Source organism: Barbus barbus (genome assembly GCF_936440315.1).
Source record: "Barbus barbus genome assembly, chromosome: 4".
NCBI lineage: Eukaryota > Metazoa > Chordata > Actinopteri > Cypriniformes > Cyprinidae > Barbus > Barbus barbus.
This window is the reverse complement of record NC_136732.1, coordinates 12,471,575-12,495,142: the sequence shown is the minus strand read 5'-3', so window position 1 is coordinate 12,495,142 and position 23,568 is coordinate 12,471,575. Positions and strand designations below refer to the sequence as shown.

The 23,568-nt window shown below is 35.0% G+C and overlaps 1 protein-coding gene across 1 annotated transcript in view; it reads left to right on the top strand.

The window, feature by feature from the left end:
* LOC306868675 (TBC1 domain family member 16-like) overlaps nucleotides 1-23,337 on the top strand; it is a 28,688-nt gene extending 5,351 nt beyond the window's left edge. The window contains exons 2-12 of the mRNA XM_079414960.1: nucleotides 84-271; nucleotides 1,451-1,859; nucleotides 9,644-9,832; nucleotides 10,424-10,571; nucleotides 13,800-13,964; nucleotides 14,174-14,322; nucleotides 17,936-18,070; nucleotides 18,835-19,021; nucleotides 19,122-19,301; nucleotides 21,239-21,385; nucleotides 22,455-23,337. Of these exons, the coding sequence (XP_079271086.1) occupies nucleotides 97-271; nucleotides 1,451-1,859; nucleotides 9,644-9,832; nucleotides 10,424-10,571; nucleotides 13,800-13,964; nucleotides 14,174-14,322; nucleotides 17,936-18,070; nucleotides 18,835-19,021; nucleotides 19,122-19,301; nucleotides 21,239-21,385; nucleotides 22,455-22,721 (2,151 nt within the window). The 5' untranslated portion in view covers nucleotides 84-96 and the 3' untranslated portion in view covers nucleotides 22,722-23,337. The remainder of the gene's footprint in view (nucleotides 1-83; nucleotides 272-1,450; nucleotides 1,860-9,643; nucleotides 9,833-10,423; nucleotides 10,572-13,799; nucleotides 13,965-14,173; nucleotides 14,323-17,935; nucleotides 18,071-18,834; nucleotides 19,022-19,121; nucleotides 19,302-21,238; nucleotides 21,386-22,454) is intronic.
* Nucleotides 23,338-23,568: the final 231 nt, after the last annotated feature.

The following is a 23,568-nucleotide window of genomic DNA, read 5'->3' as shown; positions in this document are numbered from 1 at the left end:
TGGCAAGTGAGAATTGTAAATCTGGTTGTTTAGAAGAGTAAGAAGCCGCCTGATTGGAGGTTGTCTTGTTGTTTCTGTCTCAGAGGATGGGAGGAGATGTCATTCGGTCGACTCCTGCGACGTGCATCCTCCAAAGCCTCTGATCTTTTGACGTTTAACGTGGGCACGGGAGGAACACGGACCATGCTGGATGGAGAGATCATCTTCTCCAAGAACAATGTGTGTGTTCACCCAGCCGAGCCTCTGCCCGGGCTGCCTGAGCATCACCCAGGTACCACACACCCATAAACTGAAATACACAAAGGTATTCACAAGGTACGGGCGTATCAGTTGCATGCCATCATTTTCAGCAAAATTGTCTTTATTAATGTTTTTGTAAGGAGTTACATTATAGCTTTAAAACGTTCAGTTTGTTGCAGATTTTATTTTAATTTTATCTTAAATAAAAATAAGAAAATGGTTGGAAACATGTTTAAAAAATATAAATATTTCAAAAGAAGAGATATAAATTTATATGAATATATAAAAGTAATGTATTCACACTAGTAAGAATGTTGGCAGGGCAACTGAAAATGTATTTTATTTATTTATTTTTTTCAGATTTTATTTTTTCCAATATGAAAAGTCCATTTGTTTTTAAAGAATATGCATTTATTTGATCAAAAAACAGTCAAATGTTTTTATTTTCTATTTTATTCTATTCTGTTCTATACTATTCCTGTGTTGGCAAAGCTGATTTTTCAGCAGAATCAGCTGCTTAATTTTTTTTGTGGAAACCATAATACATTTTTTTTTTCTTCCCAGGATTCTTTAATGAGTTGAAGGTTTGAAACAGAATTTATGAGATAGAAATCCTTTGTAACGTCATAAATTATTTGTCTTTGTTCATGTATCCATGTTGGATGAAAGTATTAATTAATTTTAAAAATCATAATGACCCTAAACTTTGCAACGGTAGTGTAAGTGATCAGATTTTCTATTGGTCTGATTATTTCACATAAAGCTTTTTCCTGTTACTTGTCATTAATTGTGTCTATTTTTAAAATGCATATACAGTATTAATCAAAATGTATTTTTGTCTTTAATGTGAAAAATAACATTTCCTTCAAAAAACAGAAATGTTATGATTATTCACAGTTGTTCATGTTATTTCAGGTATTAGATGTACATTCACAGTCTATTTTTGCAATTGTATTCATATTTTGTGTACTTCAAAAATATAGGAAAAAAAGAAGTAACAATTCAGTAAAATTACAGGGGTTTTTTTACAATGTAGTTCTGCTTGTGGTTAAGGTAAAAGCTAACTTTGCTACAACATGCCTCAAATAAAACTTTTAAAAAATTCACTGCCTTTAACCCCAACACACCCTGACGGCAAGTTGCACGAAGCCAGCCAATCAGCTTAGAGTCTGCCAGTTTTTGAGTTTTTTTTGACTCTGTCCTCTTTCAGGTTACCTCTGTGTGCACCTGGAGAAAGACGAGACCCTCGGCTCCACCCTCATCCTCACCTGGGTGCCCAACTCTCGCATCCAGCGGCAGGACGAGGAGGCACTCCGTTACATCACACCCGAAAGCTCACCCGTCCGCCGCAACCCCCGCCACCGAGCCCATCGGAGCCACTCTCGCCCGCCGCCCGCCCCCGAGGAAGAGGAGGATGAAGAGGGGCCAGAGCCAGCCCTGCAGAACCAGCAGCTTTTGGAAGAGGCAGATGAAGGCTCGTGCGAGCTCTCTGCGGACGAGGTGAGTCGGGACAGCACCCTCGGCTCGGACTCGGACACCTTCTCACCCTTCTGCCTGTCGCCGGTCAGCGAGGCTCTGGGCGAGAGCAGCAGCTCCGTCTTCTTGGATAATGAGAGCAGGTGAGATAAACATACACCTGACAGAAATGTGTCAGGGGAGTTGAATGTATCCATGTGTCCTTGTTTTTTAATTAGTTTTAAGTTAAAATGTGTATTTTAGGTTAGTGTATATTCTTCACCGGTTCATATTAAATGGCCTGCGTTGTGATAAATGGATTAATAAAACTTCACATTTACTCTACTCTACAACTTTTTATAGTTGTATATGCTCAATTGACAGATGCATGATATTTTATTATTGTTTATATTAATGAACATTAAACTTTTGAGTGCAGAAAAAAATAAACATTAGAGTCTGATTAGTCTTTTTTTTTTTGTGAAAGAATTCTAAGTAAGGCTGCATTTATTTGATCAATAATACAATAAAACTGTAATATTATGAAATATTATTACAATTTAAAATAACTTGTAATTTATTCCTGTGATGCAAAGCTGAATTTTCAGCATCATTACTCCAGTCTTCAGTGTCACGTGATCCTTAAGAAATCAGTCTAAAATGCTGATTTGCTGCTCAAGAAACATTTATTATTGTTTAAAATAGTTGTGCTATTTGGTTTTGTGTAAATCATGGTTTTATCATGATTTTTGGTTAGAAAGTTAAAAAGACCCGTATTTTTTTTAAACAGAATTTTTTGTAACATTATAAATGTTTACTGTCACTTTTGATCAGTTTAATGCATCCTTGCAGAAAAAAAAACTTATTTCTATCAAAAAAAATTAAAATTACTGAACCCAAATGTTTGAACGGTAGTGTATATTATGATTTTGCAATAATAAACGCTATAAGCATGATATTTTGGCAGAAGCTGCAGTGTAAATTGATGGTACCTGATAACTTGGGTAGTATTTATTTCAGATTATAATGTCATTTTATCATCTTACTAGACCATGTAACCTTTTGAACTGAAGTTGCATCTGTTTTAGTGATGTTAATGTTAGCATGCGTCTGTCATGTACATGCTGTGCTTCTGCAGGTCTGTGTGTAGTAAGAGCAGCTGCTCAGAGCTTATTCATAATTCATAGATCAGCTCAGCATGCCTTATTACACAGCATCATGTGTTCCTGTTCTGAACCTCTACAGCATCCTGTGATCACAGACCATCTCCCATAAGTGTTAGCACAGATGTAATGATAACGCTTTTGCCAACAACAGTTTTTCCGCTACCAGTGTTTATAATGTTATACCAACATAACTACTGCATACTATATAGTAGTATATACTGCATGCTATTTTAAAATAATAGTATGTGAAATGAAATGCATTGTGCAACAATATATTTTTATATTTGCACACCCATTTATTTATTTAAGCATTTATTCATCTTTGTTTTCAGTGTAATTGTCATCATATACTCACCCTCACGTTGTTCCAAACCTGTGTGTGTTTCTTTATTTTGCTGAACACAAAAGAAGATATTTTGAAGAATGTTGGTAAGCAAACAGTTGCTGGTAGCCATTGACTTCCATAGTAATTTTTCCATACTATGAAAGTCTGAATATGTGAAATATGGTCACTTTGAATGTGATGCTTGTAATGCTCCACTGTGGACACAAGGTGGAGACATTACAGGGTCATGTGCATGAGAGCGAGTGAGAAAGTGCAGGTTGGCAGTGAGAGTCTCGGTCTGTGATCTTCTACAGATTCCCTCCCCCAGCTGCTGCATCTAGCATTCCCTCTTTCAGCTTGATTTCCTCCCTTTGTTATATGTCCTGAGCTGCGAGGGTGAGGCCAGGCCACGATCTGCCCATCGGATCATAAATATCAGTGGTTTGTGTTTGACGGAGTCTGTGATGAACTGCTCCATTCCTCTGTTCCTTTGGGTGGAGAACGCTCTGTTTGGCCTGCTTTTTGCCATTTATTTTCTGGCTTCCACTTCCTCTTTGGAGCCATCAGTGTTTATGTTTGACTTCTCTTTTATTCTGCCTGTTAAGTTTTCTTCCTCCTTCGCTTTCTCACTCTTGTGCTTTTCCCTACTAGATGTTTTCTTTCCCTGCTTCATGGTTTGGCTCGATGTAGGGTTTAGTACTTTTTTAACCTTTTGTAGATTTTTTTTGGTGTTTTTAAAGACCATTTCCACCCTGTGTCTTTTTTAGAATTATATGAAATGTAAATGTTCTCTGTTATGACTGGCTGGTGTCTTAGTATGAGAAATTAGCCAACTTTTCAATGTCTGTCTATACATTTCATTAGAGTGAATAGAGAAAATACAGAGTTTAAAAAAATAATAATAATTTCAAAAATACAAAGCTGGAGGTGAAATCAGGCCATGTGGATGGCAGAGGTGGAAAAACTGTTGATCCTGTTCTGAGGTCATGTTTTGCTTGAGGTTGATGTAATAGTAATGTGTTAACAGTGTTTGGCAGCTCTGGCTCTGGGGCATTTGTTTCGCTATGATGTAATAAACAGGCCCTGAGAGGTAGTGTCTGTTCCAGAGGGAGTTCAGTCACTGGAAAAATTTCCCTCATAGTACAAACTCTCAGAGTTACCACTAATAACACTGAGAGATGGATGGCCGGCCACACATAAATTTAATTAGTTGAATCTAACTAACTATCTATTTGTCTGTCTTGTTTTGTCATTGTTCTCCTGTCCCTAACTAACCTCATCCATCAATCTATCTAATAAACAATCAACCAGTTGACTTCTGTCTGTCTAGTTAGTTCAGTTTAGTTGCTTCATATTTCTCCTGTTCCTAACTAACACTGATGTAGTTATATGTTTATCAGTCTTTACAAATATCAAACTAATAAACCGACTCATTTCTATCTATCCATTTGCTTGGTCACTTTATTTTCTCCTGTTTCTTCATAAAAAAATAATATTTATGTGATTATCCATCTATCCAACTAACTTTTATCTGTCCATCTATTTGCTTTCAGTTTAGTCCCCTTATTTTCTCCCATTTGTCTTGTTCCTTCACACAGAGGAAAAAAAAGGGGTTTAAAATTGTACCTTTTGGGGTGCAACAGCTTGTCCCTGCAGCAGTACCCTTAAAAGGACATCTTTGTACCTTTTTTTTTTTTTTTTTTTACCCCTAATAGGTACATATTAGTACCTTTTTAGAGTAGTAATACGTACCCTTAAGGTATTAATATGTACTATTACTATTAGGGGTAAAACAAAAAAGGTACAAAGATGTTCTTTTAAGGGTACTGCTCCAACAACAAGCTGTTGTACCCCAAAAGGTACTATTCTGGCCCCTTATTTTTCTGTGTGTCACTAACATCTATGTGGCTGTTCATCCATCTGTCCATCTAACTAACTAAGCAACCAATTAACTTTATCCATCTCGTTGGTTAGTCCAGTTTAGTTGCCTTAATTTCTTCTGTTCCTAACTAACGTCTTTGTGCCTATCCATCCATCTGTTCAACTAACTAATCAACCAACTAACTTCTATCAGTCCATCTTGGTTACTTCAATTTAGTGACCTTATCTTTTTTCGGTAACACCTTAGTTAAGGGGGCACAAATTACCATGAATTCATGCATATATTCATGCATGAATTATGCGTTACTTCATGCATTAATATCTCATGAATTATCAGGAACTAACAAGAATTCAAAGTATTTCTATCATGACTTCATGGATGAACAACACATTAATTAAGACATTAACTAAGATGGGTACATCACCATGATTTATGATTTATTACGCATGATCATGATGTTTTCTTTGTTCACAAAAAAAAAAAAAAGGCATTTACTATCCACTGTGGATAAATCTATACTTTTGGTACATGAATCATCTTGAATTCATGCTGAAGGAGTGGATGCCGATCTACAATACCCTTCACAATAATATTATTTCATTATTTCTTGTGTGTTTATTAATCAAGTTATTGATCAGTATTTAACTGCAGGCTATATGAGGATGACATGAACATGCTTGAAAACATTAGTTCTCACATTAATTTACATACTGTTCTAGCCTGTATGCATGCATGAGGTAAGTAGTCTTACATGCACAAAATTATGCTATGTTTCTATGCATTGTAAGGGAATTGACGGTTAAAACCCAAGGACCAGGTGTTGAATGAAGACCAGGAGTCAGAGATGTGATCAAAAAGCATCCAATGACGAACTTCTCCACTTACTCAGGAAAAGATGCCGACACACACATACACAGACAACACATATCTTCTGTTCAAGGTGGCCTAGCTCTGGCAAGAGTCTTATCAGCATGCAGCATGGTTCATTACACACACACACTATGCTTGGCTCTTTTTAGAGTGTAAAAATACAGAATAACGCAGGATTATTTAATATCGATTATGCAAATACCAGTTAAATTGCTCAGTAAGCAAGTTGCAAACAATATCATAAAACAGCAGATCACATAAATGTCACAGTTGTCCCAATCACTGTTGCTCATGTAGATGGGAGGCCACCCTGACCTAATCATGGCACTGTGACCCTATGAACAGAATAGACTTCAGTATGGAACCAAGTCAATCATCAAATAATCTAGGAGGTTAAATACTGATCAATAACTTGATTAATAAACACACAAGAAATAATGAAATAATATTATTGTGAAGGGTATTGTAGATCGGCATCCACTCCTTCAGCATGAATTCAAGATGATTCATGTACCAAAAGTAGATTTATCCACAGTGGATAGTAAATGCCTTTTTTTTTTTTTTTTTTGTGAACAAAGAAAACATCATGATCATGCGTAATAAATCATAAATCATGGTGATGTACCCATCTTAGTTAATGTCTTAATTAATGTGTTGTTCATCCATGAAGTCATGATAGAAATACTTTGAGTTCTTGTTAGTTCCTGATAATTCATGAGATATTAATGCATGAAGTAACGCATAATTCATGCATGAATTTATGCATGAATTCATGGTAATTTGTGCCCCCTTAACTAAAGTGTTACCCTTTTTTCTCATGTTCCTAGCAAGCATCTAGGCTATTCATCCATCTATCCAACTAATTAACCAATACTAATTTCTTTCTATCTATTTGGTTGGTTCAATTTAGTTACCTTATTTCCTGATGTTTCTCCTGTTCCTAACTAACATCTTTGTGTCTCTCTTAACTAACCAATCACCCAACTAACTTTATCCATCTAGTTTTTTCCTGTTCCTAACAAACTCCCTGTGTGGCTACCCATCCAACCACTGAACCAACTAATTTCTCTCTGTCCATCTAGTTGGTTAGTTGAGTTTAGTCACCTTTTTTATACTTTTTCTCCCAGCAAACATGTATGTGGTTATTTATCAATCTATTCAACTAATTAACCAATCAACCAACCATTTTCTGTCTATCTATTTGGTTGGTTTAATGAATTACCATTTTCCTCATGTTTGTGCTGTTGCTAACATTTATGTGGCTATCCGTCTATTGAACTATTGATCTAACCATTCAACCAGCTAACATCTATCGGTCCATCTAGTTGGTTAGTCCAGTTTAGTTGCCTTATTTTCTTCTGTTCTTTCTTCTAACTAACTAATCAATCAACCAACTAACTTTATCTTAAAAATAATGGTGCTTCACTATGCCATAGAATTATTTTTTTGTCTAAATGGTTCCATAAAGAACATTTTAAAATATGATTTTCAGATTATAAAAAGGTAAGGTTTTTTTAAAGAACTTTTGACTGAATGGTTCTTTGTGGAACCAAAAATGGTTCTTCTAAATAAGCTTTCCATTGATGTATAGTTCGTTAGGATCGGACAATATTTGGCCGAGATACAACTATTTGAATATCTCGAAACTGAGGGTGCAAAAAAATCTAAATATTGAGAAAAAAAGTTCATGCATATTACTAATCAAAAATTAAGTTTTGATATATTTACAGTAGGAAATTTACAAAATATCTTCATGGAACATGATCATTACTTAATGTCCTAATGATTTTTAGCATAAAATAAAAATCTATAATTTTGACCCATACAGTGTATTTTTGGCTATTGCTACAAATATACCCCAGCGACTTAAGACTGGTTTTGTGGTCCAGGGTCACATATGGGTATACGTTTATCTATATTCCTAACTAACTAACCAGTCAATTAACTAACTTTATCCATCTAGTTGGTTAGTTCAGTTACCATAATTTTTCCTGTTCGTAATAAACATCTATGTGGCTATCTATCCAACCATCTAACCGATGATGAACCAACTAACTTCTAGCTGTCCCTCCAGTTGGTTAGTTCAGTTTGGTCACCTTATTTTTCCTGTTCCATAAAACAACTGTGAGGCTCACAGAATAGAAAACAAGGGTCTATGAAGAACATGAGATGTAACTTTGCACCGTGCGCTGTCTGTCATGGCCTCAGCCCGCCATATGGCCTCATGTGTGTGATCCTGCTGTAGTGTGTACTCCGAGAGACCTCTCAAATACCATATGACCCATAAACCTTCGGCTCCCACAGTGGATCTGTGACCGGGGACGTGTCTAGAGGTGCTTTTGGCCTGTTAGACGTGCTCCGTTAGAGAAAAAGACGAGTGTGAGAGAGAAGCAGAGGTCCCACGGTTCAGGTTACAGCTCTGGCTACATGAGAGGTCGAGAGACAGTTGCAGGGAGATACGCTCAAAGCGAGAGAGAGAGAGAGAGAGCGCGAGAGAGAGGAGGGCTGTCAGGGGAAATTGGCTGCCAGGCTGCTTGATTTGTGTCTCTGCTCGACTCCTGCCAGCACAATAACCTCCCAGCATTCCTCTCATTCCTCTTCACTTCCAGTGTCCTCTCTCACGCATGCGTGTATCCATACCTACAGCTGTCGCTGAGTTTCACACTAAAAACACAGGGCAGAACGAATGAATTAATGTGCAGGTTTACAGTAGAGAGGGCAGCTGAATTAAGCAGTCATGTAGAGCTTATAAAAAGGGCTTCAGATAGATAAGTTAATTAACTTGATAGAAAAGAATACTCAAATGAAATTAGCTTTGAGTTGTATTTTTACATTAATTTTACATTTTATTTGAAGAAAAGATGGTAGCACTTTAGTATAGGGACCAATTTTCACTATTAACTAGTTGCTTATTAGCATACCTGTTACTAACATATATTGGTTGTTTATTAGTACTTTTAAAGCACATATTGTGCATGACTATATTGTACATCCCTAATCCTACCCAACACCTATTGATTGACCCAACACCTTTTGATTTCATATCTGAAATGACTTTTTGGTTAATATCACCATTTAGGCTTTGTTTTAGCAAATTCTAAATCAATTATTGCATGTAATTTCACAGTCCAATCAATTCCCAATTCATTTTCATTTAATATCCAGTTTTATTCAGGAATGCTTTGCATTACAAGAGTTAGGTGGATTGCAAATGGAATTTTTCTGCATTATTGACAACTAATGTAATTGCAAACATAATGAGATAATTGTGGCTTCCACCTTAAATTTCAGTTCACTTTGTTAATATAGCACCTTTTACAATACAATGCCAAATTTCCTTTTTGAAATCATCATGTAAACATTGCTTTAATATGTTCACTGTTTCTGCTTAAATGGAAGTGTGACATTAACTAACTGCATGATTTGTATAATCTGTACATTTCTGCCATATGTACAGTCACCTCTGATAACAGATCACTCTGTAATGTAGAAACATTCATTTTCTGTAAAGCTGCTTTGAGACAATATGTATTGTGAAAAACGCTATACAAATAAATATGAACCAAACTGAGTACACATTGTACCATAGCAGCTTTACAGAAAATAGAAAAATAAAGAAAAAATTAGCGTGTTCATCTATCACAATATTAGTATTTTATCTCCTTTTTATTACATTAATATTAATAGCTATACCATTAATTTCAGGGAGTGCGATGAACCCATGGCTCACTCTGCAAGCTCCGCCTCCAGTCTGGACAGCCACGCCCCCTCTGAAACCAGCCAACCACCGGGAGTTCGGTGGGAGGAGCAGCAGAAAGTTATGGCGTTAGAGCACCTATGTGGGGTGTTCAGAGTTGACCTGGGTCACATGAGGTCACTGCGTCTCTTCTTCAGGTCAGACGGGATCCTATAAGAGTCCAGAGTTTATTTCAATATCCATTCATTTTGATTTGTTTTTATTTTCAATTGGTTTTAATATCTCTCCTATTTATCTGTGCTTTCTGAAACTCATGCCACCCTATTTGAATAGTCTCTGGCTTTTTACACTGTTGTGTTAAATCTTTTTCATAAGTCTCTGTTTTATGAAACGCTTCATATATTTAATTCACCTTCTTGTATTACATTACTGCTCTCATTTTAGGAAATTTAGTTATAGCTATAGCTGCAAGATATAAATTATTATTCCTTAACCTCAGGCTGATTTTGTTCAAGATATTAAAATATTTCTGTGGTGTGAATAAAAATCTAATGTTTCTGTGGTTTATGGAAAATATGCATTAAAAGTCCTTTTATGAAGAGGAAATACAATATAACAAATGTCATTACTGAGAAAAAGTCATCATAACTCTCTCACGAGACAGAAAAGCACATCCTGATCTTTTAGTGAACTCGTATCACTGTTCATTTTCCCTTTGATCTCCAGGATGTGGTCTTGTGTCCAGACCAGCCCTGTGAAAGTGTGTTGTGTTTATGTGTGTTTTCAAGCGATGAGGCCTGCACCTGTGGGCAGCTGGTCATCGCCAGCAGAGAGAGCCAGTACAAGATCCTTCACTTCCACCACACGGGGCTGGATAAACTGGCTGAGGTGTTTCAGCAGTGGAAATGCTGCAGGGAGACGCAGCTCAAAGACCAGGTCTGGAGAGTCTAGCACCATTCATCAGTTTAACACATTTATACGCAAGGCTCACACGCTCATATACACTAATGCTCAAAAGTTTGGGGTCTGTAAGATTTTTTTTTTGTTTTTGAAAGAAGTCTCTTATGCTCGTTTGATCAAAAATACAGTACAGTGAAAATATTATCACAATTTGAATGTTTTTATTAATTTTATGTATTTTCCGCTACTGAATAAAAAAAAAGGTAATTTTTAGAATTGTGTGAAATAAACTTGTAATTGCGAGTTATGAAGTCTAATTCTGAAGGAAAGACGACTGATATGTTCTCTAAGGCTGCATTTACACTGCAAGTCTTGATGACCAATTCTGATTTTGTGACTATATCCGATTTTGTTGGACGACGTGCCCCTTATCCGATGTGTGCATTTTACACTGCACTTGGTGAAACAAGCCAAAAACAGCATATGACATCACAAATCAATTTTAATAGTAGGCTACATTGAGTTTAATTTATTGACATGGAGTTCATATGTTATGATAGAAACGTTTTTTAATGCAATAGTTACATCTGTACATCAAAATAATTGTATAGCCTATTACAAATTCTTCAGGACCGTGATGTACGCAGCTCCGCTGAAAGCTTGCTTGGAATAATGCTCAGGTGGTAGATATTATTAAGCATGTCACATCGTCTGTGTTTTTTTTAGTAATTAAAACCAAATGTGTTCATCAGTGATTGTATATCAAAGGCAGGGACAAGTTTGTGTGCATTTTATTTTGTGGTTTCAATGGAACAAACAGGACTGAATCGCTCGTCTGTGCCCGAGCCGCTGTCACTGACAACACATTTCAGCGTCAGATCGCCTTTTATTTAACACAAATGAACTAAATTAATGCTCTGCTACTCAACTAAAGATGTTTCATTTGGTGCAGGTATGTCTGTACAGCGAAATGTTTAAAACTCACTTTTCAGTGACATAGGAGTCGCATTTACAGGGGAATATCGGCTCTGACCGCTTGCACGGCAGGCGCAAATGCACGTATCCCATTCATATCTGATTTATTTCCACATATGAATGAGGCCTGAAACCGATCGGAGAATATCGGAATCTATACGGAAATTTTAGATTTTTTTCCTTCCTGCTTACATGGTCATGGGCCACATCCGATCTTTACCACATGGGAGGAAAAAAAATCGTAATTGGGTCACTTGAACCATGCGGTGTAAATGCGGCCAGAATTGCGAGTTCTCACAATTCTGGCTTTTATAACTCGCAGTAAATAAATAAATTAATAAATCGTAATAAAGTTGCAATTTTAAGAAAAAAGTCACAATTGCAAGATAAAGTCGCAATTCTGAGAAATAAAGTTGCAATTCTGAGAAAAAAAAAAACAATTGCGAGAAAAAGAGGTAAGAATTGCAACTTTATTTCTCAGAATTCGGACTTTATAACTTGCAACTGCAAGTTTATATCTCAATTCTGAGAAAAAAGATCAGAATTACGAGATGTTGCTAAACTTGCAATTATGAGGGAAAAAAAGTCTAAATTGTGAGATAAAAAGTAGAGGTCAACAGATGTGTCGGTTTTGCCGATTAATCGGCACTGATAGTTAATTGCTGGAACTATCGTTATTGGCAAAAATCCATGCCGATAGATTTGTGGATTTTGTCCGTTGTTGGAGCGACTAAGAAGGGTCTGCTGTAGGCAGAAATCACTGACACTGCGTGTTGTTTGTTTTGACACATGAGGCTACGCGCTGCACAGAGCGGGAAAATTCAGATGCGGATTTAAATACATGTTTCTTTCTGTGACTCTAATAAAGTCTGTATGCTTCATATAGAGAACTGAAATGTAGATCGCGCTTTCTCTTTTCGTTTGCTCTGTTCATGTAAACACCGAACTTCAAACTCATCTATGCTGATTTGTTCATTCTTGAAGTAAACTTTTTCCCGTTTAGTGATTAAATAAAGCGTTTTAGACTGCCGCTTGAATTGAATGTGGGGCTTCTCGTCCGTTGTGTGTGTGAGATAACCGTGCGTGTGAGAGTTTGTCGTAGACGCAGCGCTGTGCTTATGCCCGTGACTGCCGTATTTTTTTATCTTGATTAGACCATCAAGTGTTCTAGAAGCAGTTAAAGTGTGAGAGTATACATACAGTATCCATATGTATGTAATTTCAATGCTATGGCCTTTGTTTAGATATTTAGGTCGCCGTGATTTTGTCAAGTCAGACATGTTCCTGGATCAACATCTTTTGTTGATTTTGGAACAATATTACGGTCCAAAAACATGGACCTAGCCCTATCCCTACCCCTAAACCTAACCCTACCCGTAATTTCCTGTAAATGTGTCCCCCAATTCTGATTGGTTGATTGGGATGTTGATCCAGGAACATGTTGTACTTGATGAAATCACATTCGCATGGTTCAGTACTGTTTTTTTTATATATATATATATATATATATATATATATAAATAGTAAAACAGTATTTTGGTTTTTGTTCAGTATCCATTTTAAAAACTGTCCAGTGTGGTCCAACCTAGCTATCGGTATTGGTCAAATCCGGTCAAAACGCTAACCTCTAATAAAAAGTCGCGATTACCTTTTTTTATTTAGTGGCGGAAATGGGCTTCCATAAATTAATTCCTGTGAGTGGCTGTATTTCTTGCCAGCCGTTGGTTTTTTTTAAATTAAATAGCATTAAATAAGAAACTTTTAATTAAATTAATTAACTATATTGCAAGTTTATTAATAAACACAAAACATCACATATGGTCAATAAAATATAATATTTGTTATGTTATATTCTATAATATTCTATAATTTAATTTATATTCTATAAAATATAATATTTTTATTGATTTTATAGGTTAGTATTAGATTGTATCATACATAGGTTTTAGTAAACAGAAAATGGTTTTATTAATATTAATTATTATATTATTAATGTTAATAACATTAATATTTATTAACAGAGCATTTTACATATTTACATTGTGTAATATTACATATTAACTTATTATTAAGCATACACAACCCTATTTATGTGAGCAGAAAAGCAAATTTTCTTTTTTTTTCATTAAAATAACATGAATTAGGCAAGGGACATTGATTCAGAAATTTAATAGGCTCCGTTTTGAATTGATGTTTAGTTAAAATGTGTTTATATGTCTGTGTTATTCATATAGACTGTATTGTTCATGTAGTTTTTTCTGGTCCTGTATCACCCTCTTCCCACTTCAGGTGTCGGATGAGAAGTCATGTATGCAGTTTTCTATCCGTAGACCCACGTTACCGTCTGCTGAGATGCACCCAGAGGAGCGTCTGTATCGGCGGCTGGACGTCAGCTCTTGGCTCCGGCATCTCAATAACAACGGACAGGTGGTGGAAGAGTACAAGCTCAGGAAGGTCAGACTGACTGACAGCTGTCAATCAAATAAGAATCAGTATTACTTGTCGAATTGGTCTTTTAAGTGCTTTGTATTTGAATGGCATTATGGTTCTTGTTGTAGCAATGTTTGTCTGAAATGTGCATTAAGGTCATGGTTAGAGTTTTTGTTATGATGTGATTTATTCTGACAGCCGTTTCAGCTGACCCAATGTCTTTGTTCTCTCAGGCGATCTTCTTCGGGGGCGTTGACCCATCCATCCGTGGTGAAGTGTGGCCCTTCCTGCTGCACTACTACAGCTACGACTCCACGTCCGAGGAGCGGGAAGCCTGGAGACTGCAGAAGCGTGTGGAGTACCAGGAGATCCAGCAGAGGAGGTTAGTGGAGAGACTGGTGCTCCTCTAGAAACCAGTTCCACACCCAGTCTGCCATGCTTTCCCTGTTACAGTTTAATATTTTGCAAATAAAATGAGAAAAACCAGTGTTACACTTTTAAATTTGTTTTGCTTTAGTTGTAGTTGGCGTCTTTCACATTTATTTCAATTTGAACTTTTAATGTTCCAGCCATTTTGACCCAGGAGGATTTTCTTTTTCCCAAAAATGTTATGGCATTGTGTGAGGTAAAATCAGAAAGTTTTAGTCCAGAGTACAACAACAAATTTTTTTTACATTAATGGGCTGCGTTTCTCAAAAGCATCGTAAGGTTAAGTTGATCGTAGCTCCATTGACGACAGTGGTTCTACGATCAACTTAGGCTTACGCAGCCCTTGTAAAAAAATGACTGGCATACAAAAAATTGCTTTTAAATGATTATAAAATATATATTATTGCCAAGTCTAGGATTCAATCTTTTTGTCAACTTGTTTTCTTTGTTAGCACAGGTTTTGTACATCTTTTCTTGACTCTGATTGGTCATAAGTCAGTGACCTGAGCTGCTTTTGAGTGAACATTACCAAAATTATCCACTAATAATGCTTTTTTCCACTGAACAACTGTGGCACATAAGCTCAGATCAAAGAGGCCTATGATCAACCAGTTCCAAAAATGCATATTAATCCATATTAATGCACTTTATTCTGCACATATGTCACATATGCTGGACCACAAAACCAGTCATAAGGGTCAATTTTTTTAAATTGAGATTTATACATCACCTGAAAGTTGAATAAATAAGATTTCCATTGATGTATGGTTTGTTAGGAATAGGACAATATTTGGTCGAGATGCAACTATTTGAAAATCTGGAATCTGAGGGTGCAAAAAAAATCAAAATATTGAGTTGATATTTATGGTAGGAAATGTACAAAATATCTTTATGGAACATGATCTTTATTTAATATCCTAATGATTTTTGGCATAAAAGAAAAATCGATAATTTTGACCCATACAATGTATTTTGGCTATTGCTACAAATGAGGAGTTGATTTGCTAAAACAGATAATACAATTTTCAAAAATCATGTTTTTTTATTATGTTATCATGTTTTTGTGTTTTATTGTGTTAGTTAGTTTTTTTTTTTTTTTTTTTTACCTAATCAAAATAACCCAACTGCAGTTTAATTGTGATTAATTTATAGTATAAATATAAATAATTGCTGCATTATTTGTTGGGTGCATAATTGAATTTTGAGCTGTCATATTTTAAACTGTTATAAAATTATTTATAAAATAAAAATTATAAGTAAATTACATGAGTTGTAAATTTAAAGTATTGCAGTGTACTCGAGAATTGATCATATTGGTGATCAATGTATATTTTTTTCAAAAGGCATGTATAAATTAAAATGATTTTATGATCATCTTCAAATGAGAATGAAACCTGTGTTTTTTGTTTAACATTTTTATTAGTAATTTCATTGCCAAGATTAAAATTTAATTTACCTGCCATCTGTTCAAAACCTATAAAAAAAACCTTATTCATGTGCGTTTCACTGATGTTGTGCGTTTCACATTGCTACTGCTAATATAAGAGAGCTGTGACTTATCATTGCTAGCTCGTCTCTCCTCTCACTTCTGATGATGCCATGATAAAAACACGAAGCTACACCCAGTTGTTAGATTGCTCACTTTTGATTGAATTGGCTGGTTGACATAACCTGTTGTTTACTAAATGTGATATTTCTTGAGTCTGAAACTGGAGATTTGCTATGTAAACTGAGCTGTTGTGAAACATCAGGCTAGCTGACCCTCCAGCTTTTCTAGGTAGCTAGATGGTGTTTGGGTTTGTGGTTGGTGAATCACTCGGAGCCTCAGGAGTCAGGATCATTACATGAAATCAATGTAGCAGTGGCTAAATACACCTTTAACCGCTTGCTGTTATTTTCAGTCATATCTCTGCCTCAATCTTATGAAAACTTCTGGCTAAGCACTTTTTGACTGCAAATAGTAAGCTTTGTTATTTCAACAACCAGAATTGTTCAAATGTGTCTTGTCCTTTTTTCCTACTCTGTAGGTAGAACTATATTTATCGCATGGCCATTTGACAATGAATTATTACTTGCATGGCTGTACTGTCTTGTTATAACCCACTGTGAGTCTCTGAAGGATTTTCTAGCAGCTGAGTCATAACCAATCAATAAATGTGTGCAGATATATGCGGCTTAATGAGTTTCAGAGGAAATAATTAACTTAATCAATTAAATCATTGATAGAGCACTTATGAAGCCTACTGCTTGCGTTCCAGATTTGAGCATATTTTCATTCTTTATTTCTAATGCCACTGCAGCGCTTTTAAAATTTATTACATTGTTTTTAAAGACAAAATTTTTTCAAATTAAAATAATCGGTAAATCACTAAATAGAATATCATTAAATGTATTATTACAAAATTAACACACACAACCTCATTGATACAGATGTGCATAAAATTATTATTGTTATTATTATTAACATTATTCTTATTAATTATTAAAATTACCCTTTTTTTATTTCTTCTCTCTTGTAAAATTCAGCTCTATATAGATATATATTGTAAAAAAAAAATATGTTTTAAAATATTTACATAATATGGGAAAATGAAAAAATATGTATGTACAAATATGTACATTATTTCAATGTATTTTATTACAGTAATGTCAAGACTTATTATCTTGCAGCGATTATATTTGTTATTTTTATAATGGCCTACATGGGTTCTGTGTGTGTGTAGACATGAATTTTACCACAGTAAAGAAAATAAAATTATAAAAAAAAAAAAAAAAAAATTTGAATATATATTATATATATTGTGATTAGAATTATGGTTAATGTAATATACTATTTTTATTTTTCCCATATATTTTTAAGCCTTATAGCATATTTTAGTAAACACTATATGCCATAAACTTCCTATAAAAGTATGTACTGTATGTCAATGCTCTTAGTGAGTGAGTGAATGAATGTATTTTATGGTCGTAATGTCAACACTCTTGGTCTCTTGCAGTGCTTGTTTTGTTGGTGTTAATAATGGATAGGTTGATGGTGTTTGTGTGTGTGTGAAGGGTGTTGCTGAGCAGTGAGCGCTCTGAACCTCAAGGGGCCAGAGGGGGAGTCAGAGAGCGATGTGGGAATAGTTTGCACAAACACAGGTCTCGAAACACTTACATGAAGTTGCATCAGGTCTGGCATCAATTCCAGCAAAACAAACAGTGTTAATGAAATCCCACCTGCTTGTTATGAGAATGTCTATAGCCAGAGGGACCGCTGTGTTTCAGGATGGGAATGTTACCACCTTAGACCACCGTTTTTTCTTTCTATTTGTTTTTTTCTTCCACTTTGTTGTTTCCTTTTTTTTATTTTGTTGTTTTCTTTTTCTTTTTTTGCATTCACCCCCCAAATTCAACAATTTTTTAGTTCTGTTCTGTTCTTTTTATTTTTATAATAATAAAAAAAAAAAAAAAATTATGTTATTGTATTTTTGGGTTCTGATATGTGCTACTTGTCTTGACTTGTCATAACTGCTCATCTTTTTCATAGTGGTTGATCTTTTCCGTTTCTTTATTTCCCTCCACAGGTTGTCCATGAGTCCAGAGGAGCACAGTGAGTTCTGGAGGAAGGTCCAGTTCACTGTTGATAAAGATGTTGTCAGAACTGATCGAAGCAACATGTTCTTTAGAGGAGAGAACAACCCCAATGTAGAAATCATGAGGTTAGAGAAACATATTCATTGACACTCAACCAGAAATATTTCATTCTTCCCACAGAAATAATTGCTTGCATTTAAAAACACCACATCGTACTTAAAATATTATAGTATATTATTTGAATTCATAATTATTTTAATTTATACCTTTTAATAATAATTTTTTACACTATAATTATATTGAATTATTATTTTTATTTGAAAAAGAATGAAGAATTTAAGCCTCTAAGTCATATTTAAAATGTCATTAAATTATATTATATCTTGTTATTATTAGTAGTAGTACATAACAAATTAGTATTATTATTATTTTACTAATATTAAATCAATGAATTATTCTTATTAATTATTATCTGAAAAAAAAAGAAAATTAAAAAAAAATGGAAGCTGCTAAGTCACGCTTAAAATGTCAAAATATATTATAATATATGATAGTATATTATAATAAATATATAATAATAATTCTATTATTTTAAATATTACTTTTGATTAAAAGTACCAATACTTAATAATATCTAATTGAATTGACATTCATGCATTTTTAAGTCTATTCAAATACCATTTGAGGACACTGTGGCCACTTATAGATGAGTTTAGACAGTTTTAGGTATAGATGAGTATTTTCTCCTTTGGTTATGGCTATTTCAGTGTATTATGTAATAAATCTGTGCCGTTTCATTATTCATATTAATTCATTCAGCTGTGTTTATTTTACACGAGTAATTATTTATAAGGTTTACCGAAGATACATTTGTCCATTTGTCTCCCAGATGTATCCTGTTGAACTACGCTGTGTTTAACCCAGACATGGGCTACTGTCAGGGCATGTCAGACCTGGTCGCTCCTCTTCTGACCGAGATCCAGGATGAGAGCGACACGTTCTGGTGCTTCGTGGGTCTCATGGAGAACACCATCTTCATCAGCTCTCCAAGAGATGAGGATATGGAGAGGCAGCTGGTGAGGATATCTCACCATGGTGTAAACGAAGAGTAAATGTAGTTGTTGTTTTGCAAGTTATTTGCTATAGTTCTGTGTACGTGTGTGTGTGTGTGTCCAGATGTACCTGCGTGAGCTCCTGCGGCTGATGCTGCCTCGCTTCCACCAGCATCTGACCCGGCTGGGTGAGGACGGCCTTCAGTTGCTGTTTTGCCACCGCTGGGTTCTTCTGTGTTTCAAGCGCGAGTTCCCTGATGCTGAAGCCCTGCGCATGTGGGAGGCCTGCTGGGCACATTATCAGGTACAACACGCTCACTGGGCTTCATTATATCTAAACGTCATCTGGAAATGAACTTGATATCAGGTTATATCTGGAGCTTGCTTCTGCATGAGGTATTTGTTCACCAAATATGACTCGGTATTAGTTAAGATGCACCATATACTAATATTGTGGCCATAAAAGGCTTTGTACATAAAACAGAAACTTCTTGGGATGTTTTGTACAAATACTGACATTTATCCTGATCTGTTAATTGCTTTTGTAGGATAAACTGTTGATTCAGTTTTTAGTTGCCCTGTAAATGTTCTCATTTTAGTTTTAGTCGTGTATTTGTATTTTATATACACACATATATATTCATATAGTGCTGTTCAAAAGTTTGGGGTCAGTAAGATTTTTATAATGTTTTTATGAAGAAGTTTCTTCTGCTCATCAAGGCTGCATTTATTTGATCTAAAATACAGAAAAAACAGTAATTTTGTGAAATATTGCTATTTAAAATAAGTTTTCTATTTTAATGTACTTTATAATGTCATTTGTTCCTGTGAAGTGAAGGTGGATTTTCAGCATCATTACTCCAGTCGTCAGTGTCACATGATCCTTCAGAAATCATCCTAATACACCGATTTATAATCAATGTGGGAAACAGTTGTGCTGCTTCATATTTTTGGGACTTGTGATACTTTTTTTCAGGATTTTTGGATAAATAAGTTAAAAAGAACAGTGTTTATTCAAAATACAGTTTTTGTGTTACAATATACACTACTATTCAAATATTTGTCAGTAAAAAAATTAAGAAAAAAAAAAAAAGAAGAAATTAATACTTTTATTCTGCAAGGATGTATTAAATGGATTAAAAGTGATGGTAAAGACATACATTTGTTAAAAATTTAATGATTTCTATTTTGAATATAGATAAACACACAAATACACAGCTAAAACGTTAATTAATTTTTAATTATCTATTTAATATTTAATTAATATATGTAGTATTTTTGTTTTTTATTCTTTACAATAAATTATTGGCCTTTTAATTTGTATTATTATTATCATTGTCATTATTATTATTATTATAAATGAAAATAAAACTCCTTGACAGCTAATAATGGCATATGATGCAAAACATTACAGATGCCTTGTTTCAACTTATTCTTCATAAGGTTACCTTGGGGGAAATTATTAAAAAAAGAAAAAAAAAAATGTTTTCCTTCAGTGGAACACACAAAGTGAGTTTTTGAAAAATATTCTGGCTACTGTTTTTAGTGTTTATTCATATTTATTTATTTATTTGCTCACACACCAATTCATTACAATTGAATCTCACATTTAAAATTTACATTCAAAAGTAGAGATGTTTTTGAAAAGCCTTCATGGGTTAAATGTTGTGTGGTTTTGTGTTAATGTTGGTTTCTCCTTTGTAGTCATATACAGTTTCCGTTTCTTTTCAGAGGTTTATTTCTCTTTTTGACTTCCTTCATTGTTTTTGACTTATTTAGGGTTCTTAGTATGAAAAATTCAGTGAGAATTTGGGTGAAAGTTCAAACCAATGCATGATGTAGAAATCTCTGAAGCCATGGAAACCAAAACGAAGTTGTTCCTTAAATGCGCTTTCACTGGATAGATGCTAATTTTTCCCCATTTAGATAAACGAATGGGTGTCTGTATCACTTTAAGGATCTGCAGAGTGTCTAATGAAGATGAGATGCTAATTATCAGGTTTCCACAGAAGCCATTTGCATACATTGGCATGGTAATAACGAGGTGATTTTTGGGGTGCAAAGTGGTTTGTCTTCTCGTTGCCCCCTCATTTGCATATCAACATTTACTGCTTTCTAATTGGCTCTATATGCATTTGGCCTTCACGATTGGCCCAGCTTATAGAATGGGCTGTTTTGGCCCAGTGTGTTGCAGGGATGCAGTTATATGTTTTCTGTGTGGATGTGTATGTTCTCTGACAGACGGACTACTTCCACCTGTTCCTTTGTGTCGCCATCATCGTGCTGTACGGCGATGATGTCACAGAGCAGCAACTCGCTACAGATCAAATGCTGCTGCACTTTAGTAACCTCTCCATGCACATGAATGGAGAGCTGGTGCTGAGGAAGGTATGAACACACACACCGCTGACAGAGCTCCTCATGGTTATGTATGCTGTGTCTTTGTGTCATCCAGAAGTGATGCATCTCTCTAGCGCTGCATACAAAACATATTTTTCTTACAGCAGCAAAAGTTAGTATGCCGAACATGCTGTCATCTCTGGAGAAATATTTCTCAAAATCAGAATTGTACCCTAGAGATTATGATCTGATTGGTTTTGGTCAACCTGACATTTTAGTCCTAATACCAACAAACATTAGGTAGAGCAACTGATCATTTAAATAAGTTGTGTGTTCGAAAATAATTAATAAGAACTGTCAATGTGAAGCTACAAAAAGAATAAAAAAATAAAAATCTCTAAGAGCAACTTGAAAAATATCCTTTTGTGCTCCACAGAGGAAAAAAAGAAATATGGCAATAATATTAGTAATGTAGAAAGTAATATGGTAATAGTAAATTGTGATCAATTACACATTTTTAGGTGAAATATTTTTTAATGAGATACTAAATTATTAAATTAATTATTTATCTCTTGATATGTTGAATTTTATTTTTTTTGCAGTGTTTATTGATTTTATTTTGCACCGTTTTATAATTTACTTTATTTATTTTGCACTTTTTATATATTTTCCGCTATTTATTATTTATTTTGATTTATTGTATTTACATTATTGTTTATTTATTTTATTTGCACTTTATATTTCTTGTTTACTTTTGTTGTATTTATAAATATTTTGCAATATTTATCTATTTAGCAATTTTATTATTTAATTTGCACTGTTTATTTATTTATTTACATTCATGCATTTGGCAGACGCTTTTATACAAAGCAGCTCACATTGCATCAAAGTATACAGTTCATGCATTTCCTGGGAATCAAACCCATGACCTTGGTATTGGCATTTTCCACTGTTTTAGCAACAGGAATGCTTTTGTTAAATAATAAAAAAAACTAAATATGAATTGTAATATAATATAATAGAATATATTTTGCGGTGTTTTTGCCTATTGTTTTTTTTTTTTTTTTTTCTCAGTCCATCTTTCTTTCTCTGTCTTTCTCATTGTCTCTAATCTTAGGCACGTAGCCTGCTCTATCAGTTCCGCCTTCTTCCCAGAATTCCCTGCAGCTTGCACGACCTGTGTAAACTGTGCGGGCCAGGAATGTGGGACAGCCGTTACATCCCGGCCATAGAATGTTCCGGAGAGCATCCCGACTCTCAGAGCTGCCCCTATGGAGGCACTGCCACCCCCGAGAGCCCACCCTTACCCAGCCCCAACCAGCCCAACGAGGGCAAGAGGGGCTCCAAGACACGAGACATTTTCACTTTCCGCAAGCACTCCTGACTCGAGCACGCCTCAGGAACACCGATACCCATAAGGCTTAGCCTCTGAGCCGCATTTCAGGTCTCCATTGTGTTGTACTCAACGTCTGGTATGAATCACTGCCTCTTGCATAAAGGGTACCAATGTTGACAACCTCTTTTGGAGGTTGAGGAACTTCATCATCAACTTGTGTTTCATCAATAATTCGCAAGTACAATTATCACAAACAATCAAGACTAAGTCTTCATCCATCTTTCACGAAGTCACATCTTGCGAACTGACATCTCAGAATATTTTTGGCTTTTTTTATATTGACAGTGTATGCATGTGTTAATGTTTGTGTTTGGTTTGTTACCACAGTCGAAGGTTGTGTTTTTTGTGTTTAATTCGTGTTTACTGCATATTTTTGTTTCTTTTTGTGCAGTTCTCAACTATGAACTCAAACAATCAGCCAAAATGAAGTGGGATACTGTTATCACTGGCTCTCTGACATCAAAACATTGTTTTATGATCATCTATGCCTTTCATATCCTCACAATAAATATGATGCTATAGAGATGGGAGAAGATCTTCCTGCTATCTTGAGTCCTTGAAGATCTTGCAGTCAATGTGAAATTAAAATTGATGCTATTATCTGACATGTTTAGGCTATTTTTTTTTCAACAATATGCCACAAGTCCTGTCGATTGAATTTTCCCTGGAATATTATTTTAAAGTAAATTAAATTTACCAACTGAGCATTAATATAGGCCTACCTGTTAAATCATAAAAAAGCGATTTGCATTTTAGTGTTTTTGTTGTGAAATCTTGCGTCCGTTGATGTGGTAAACCCGCTGCTGTAGCAGAAGGTCTTAATCTTCTTCACCAG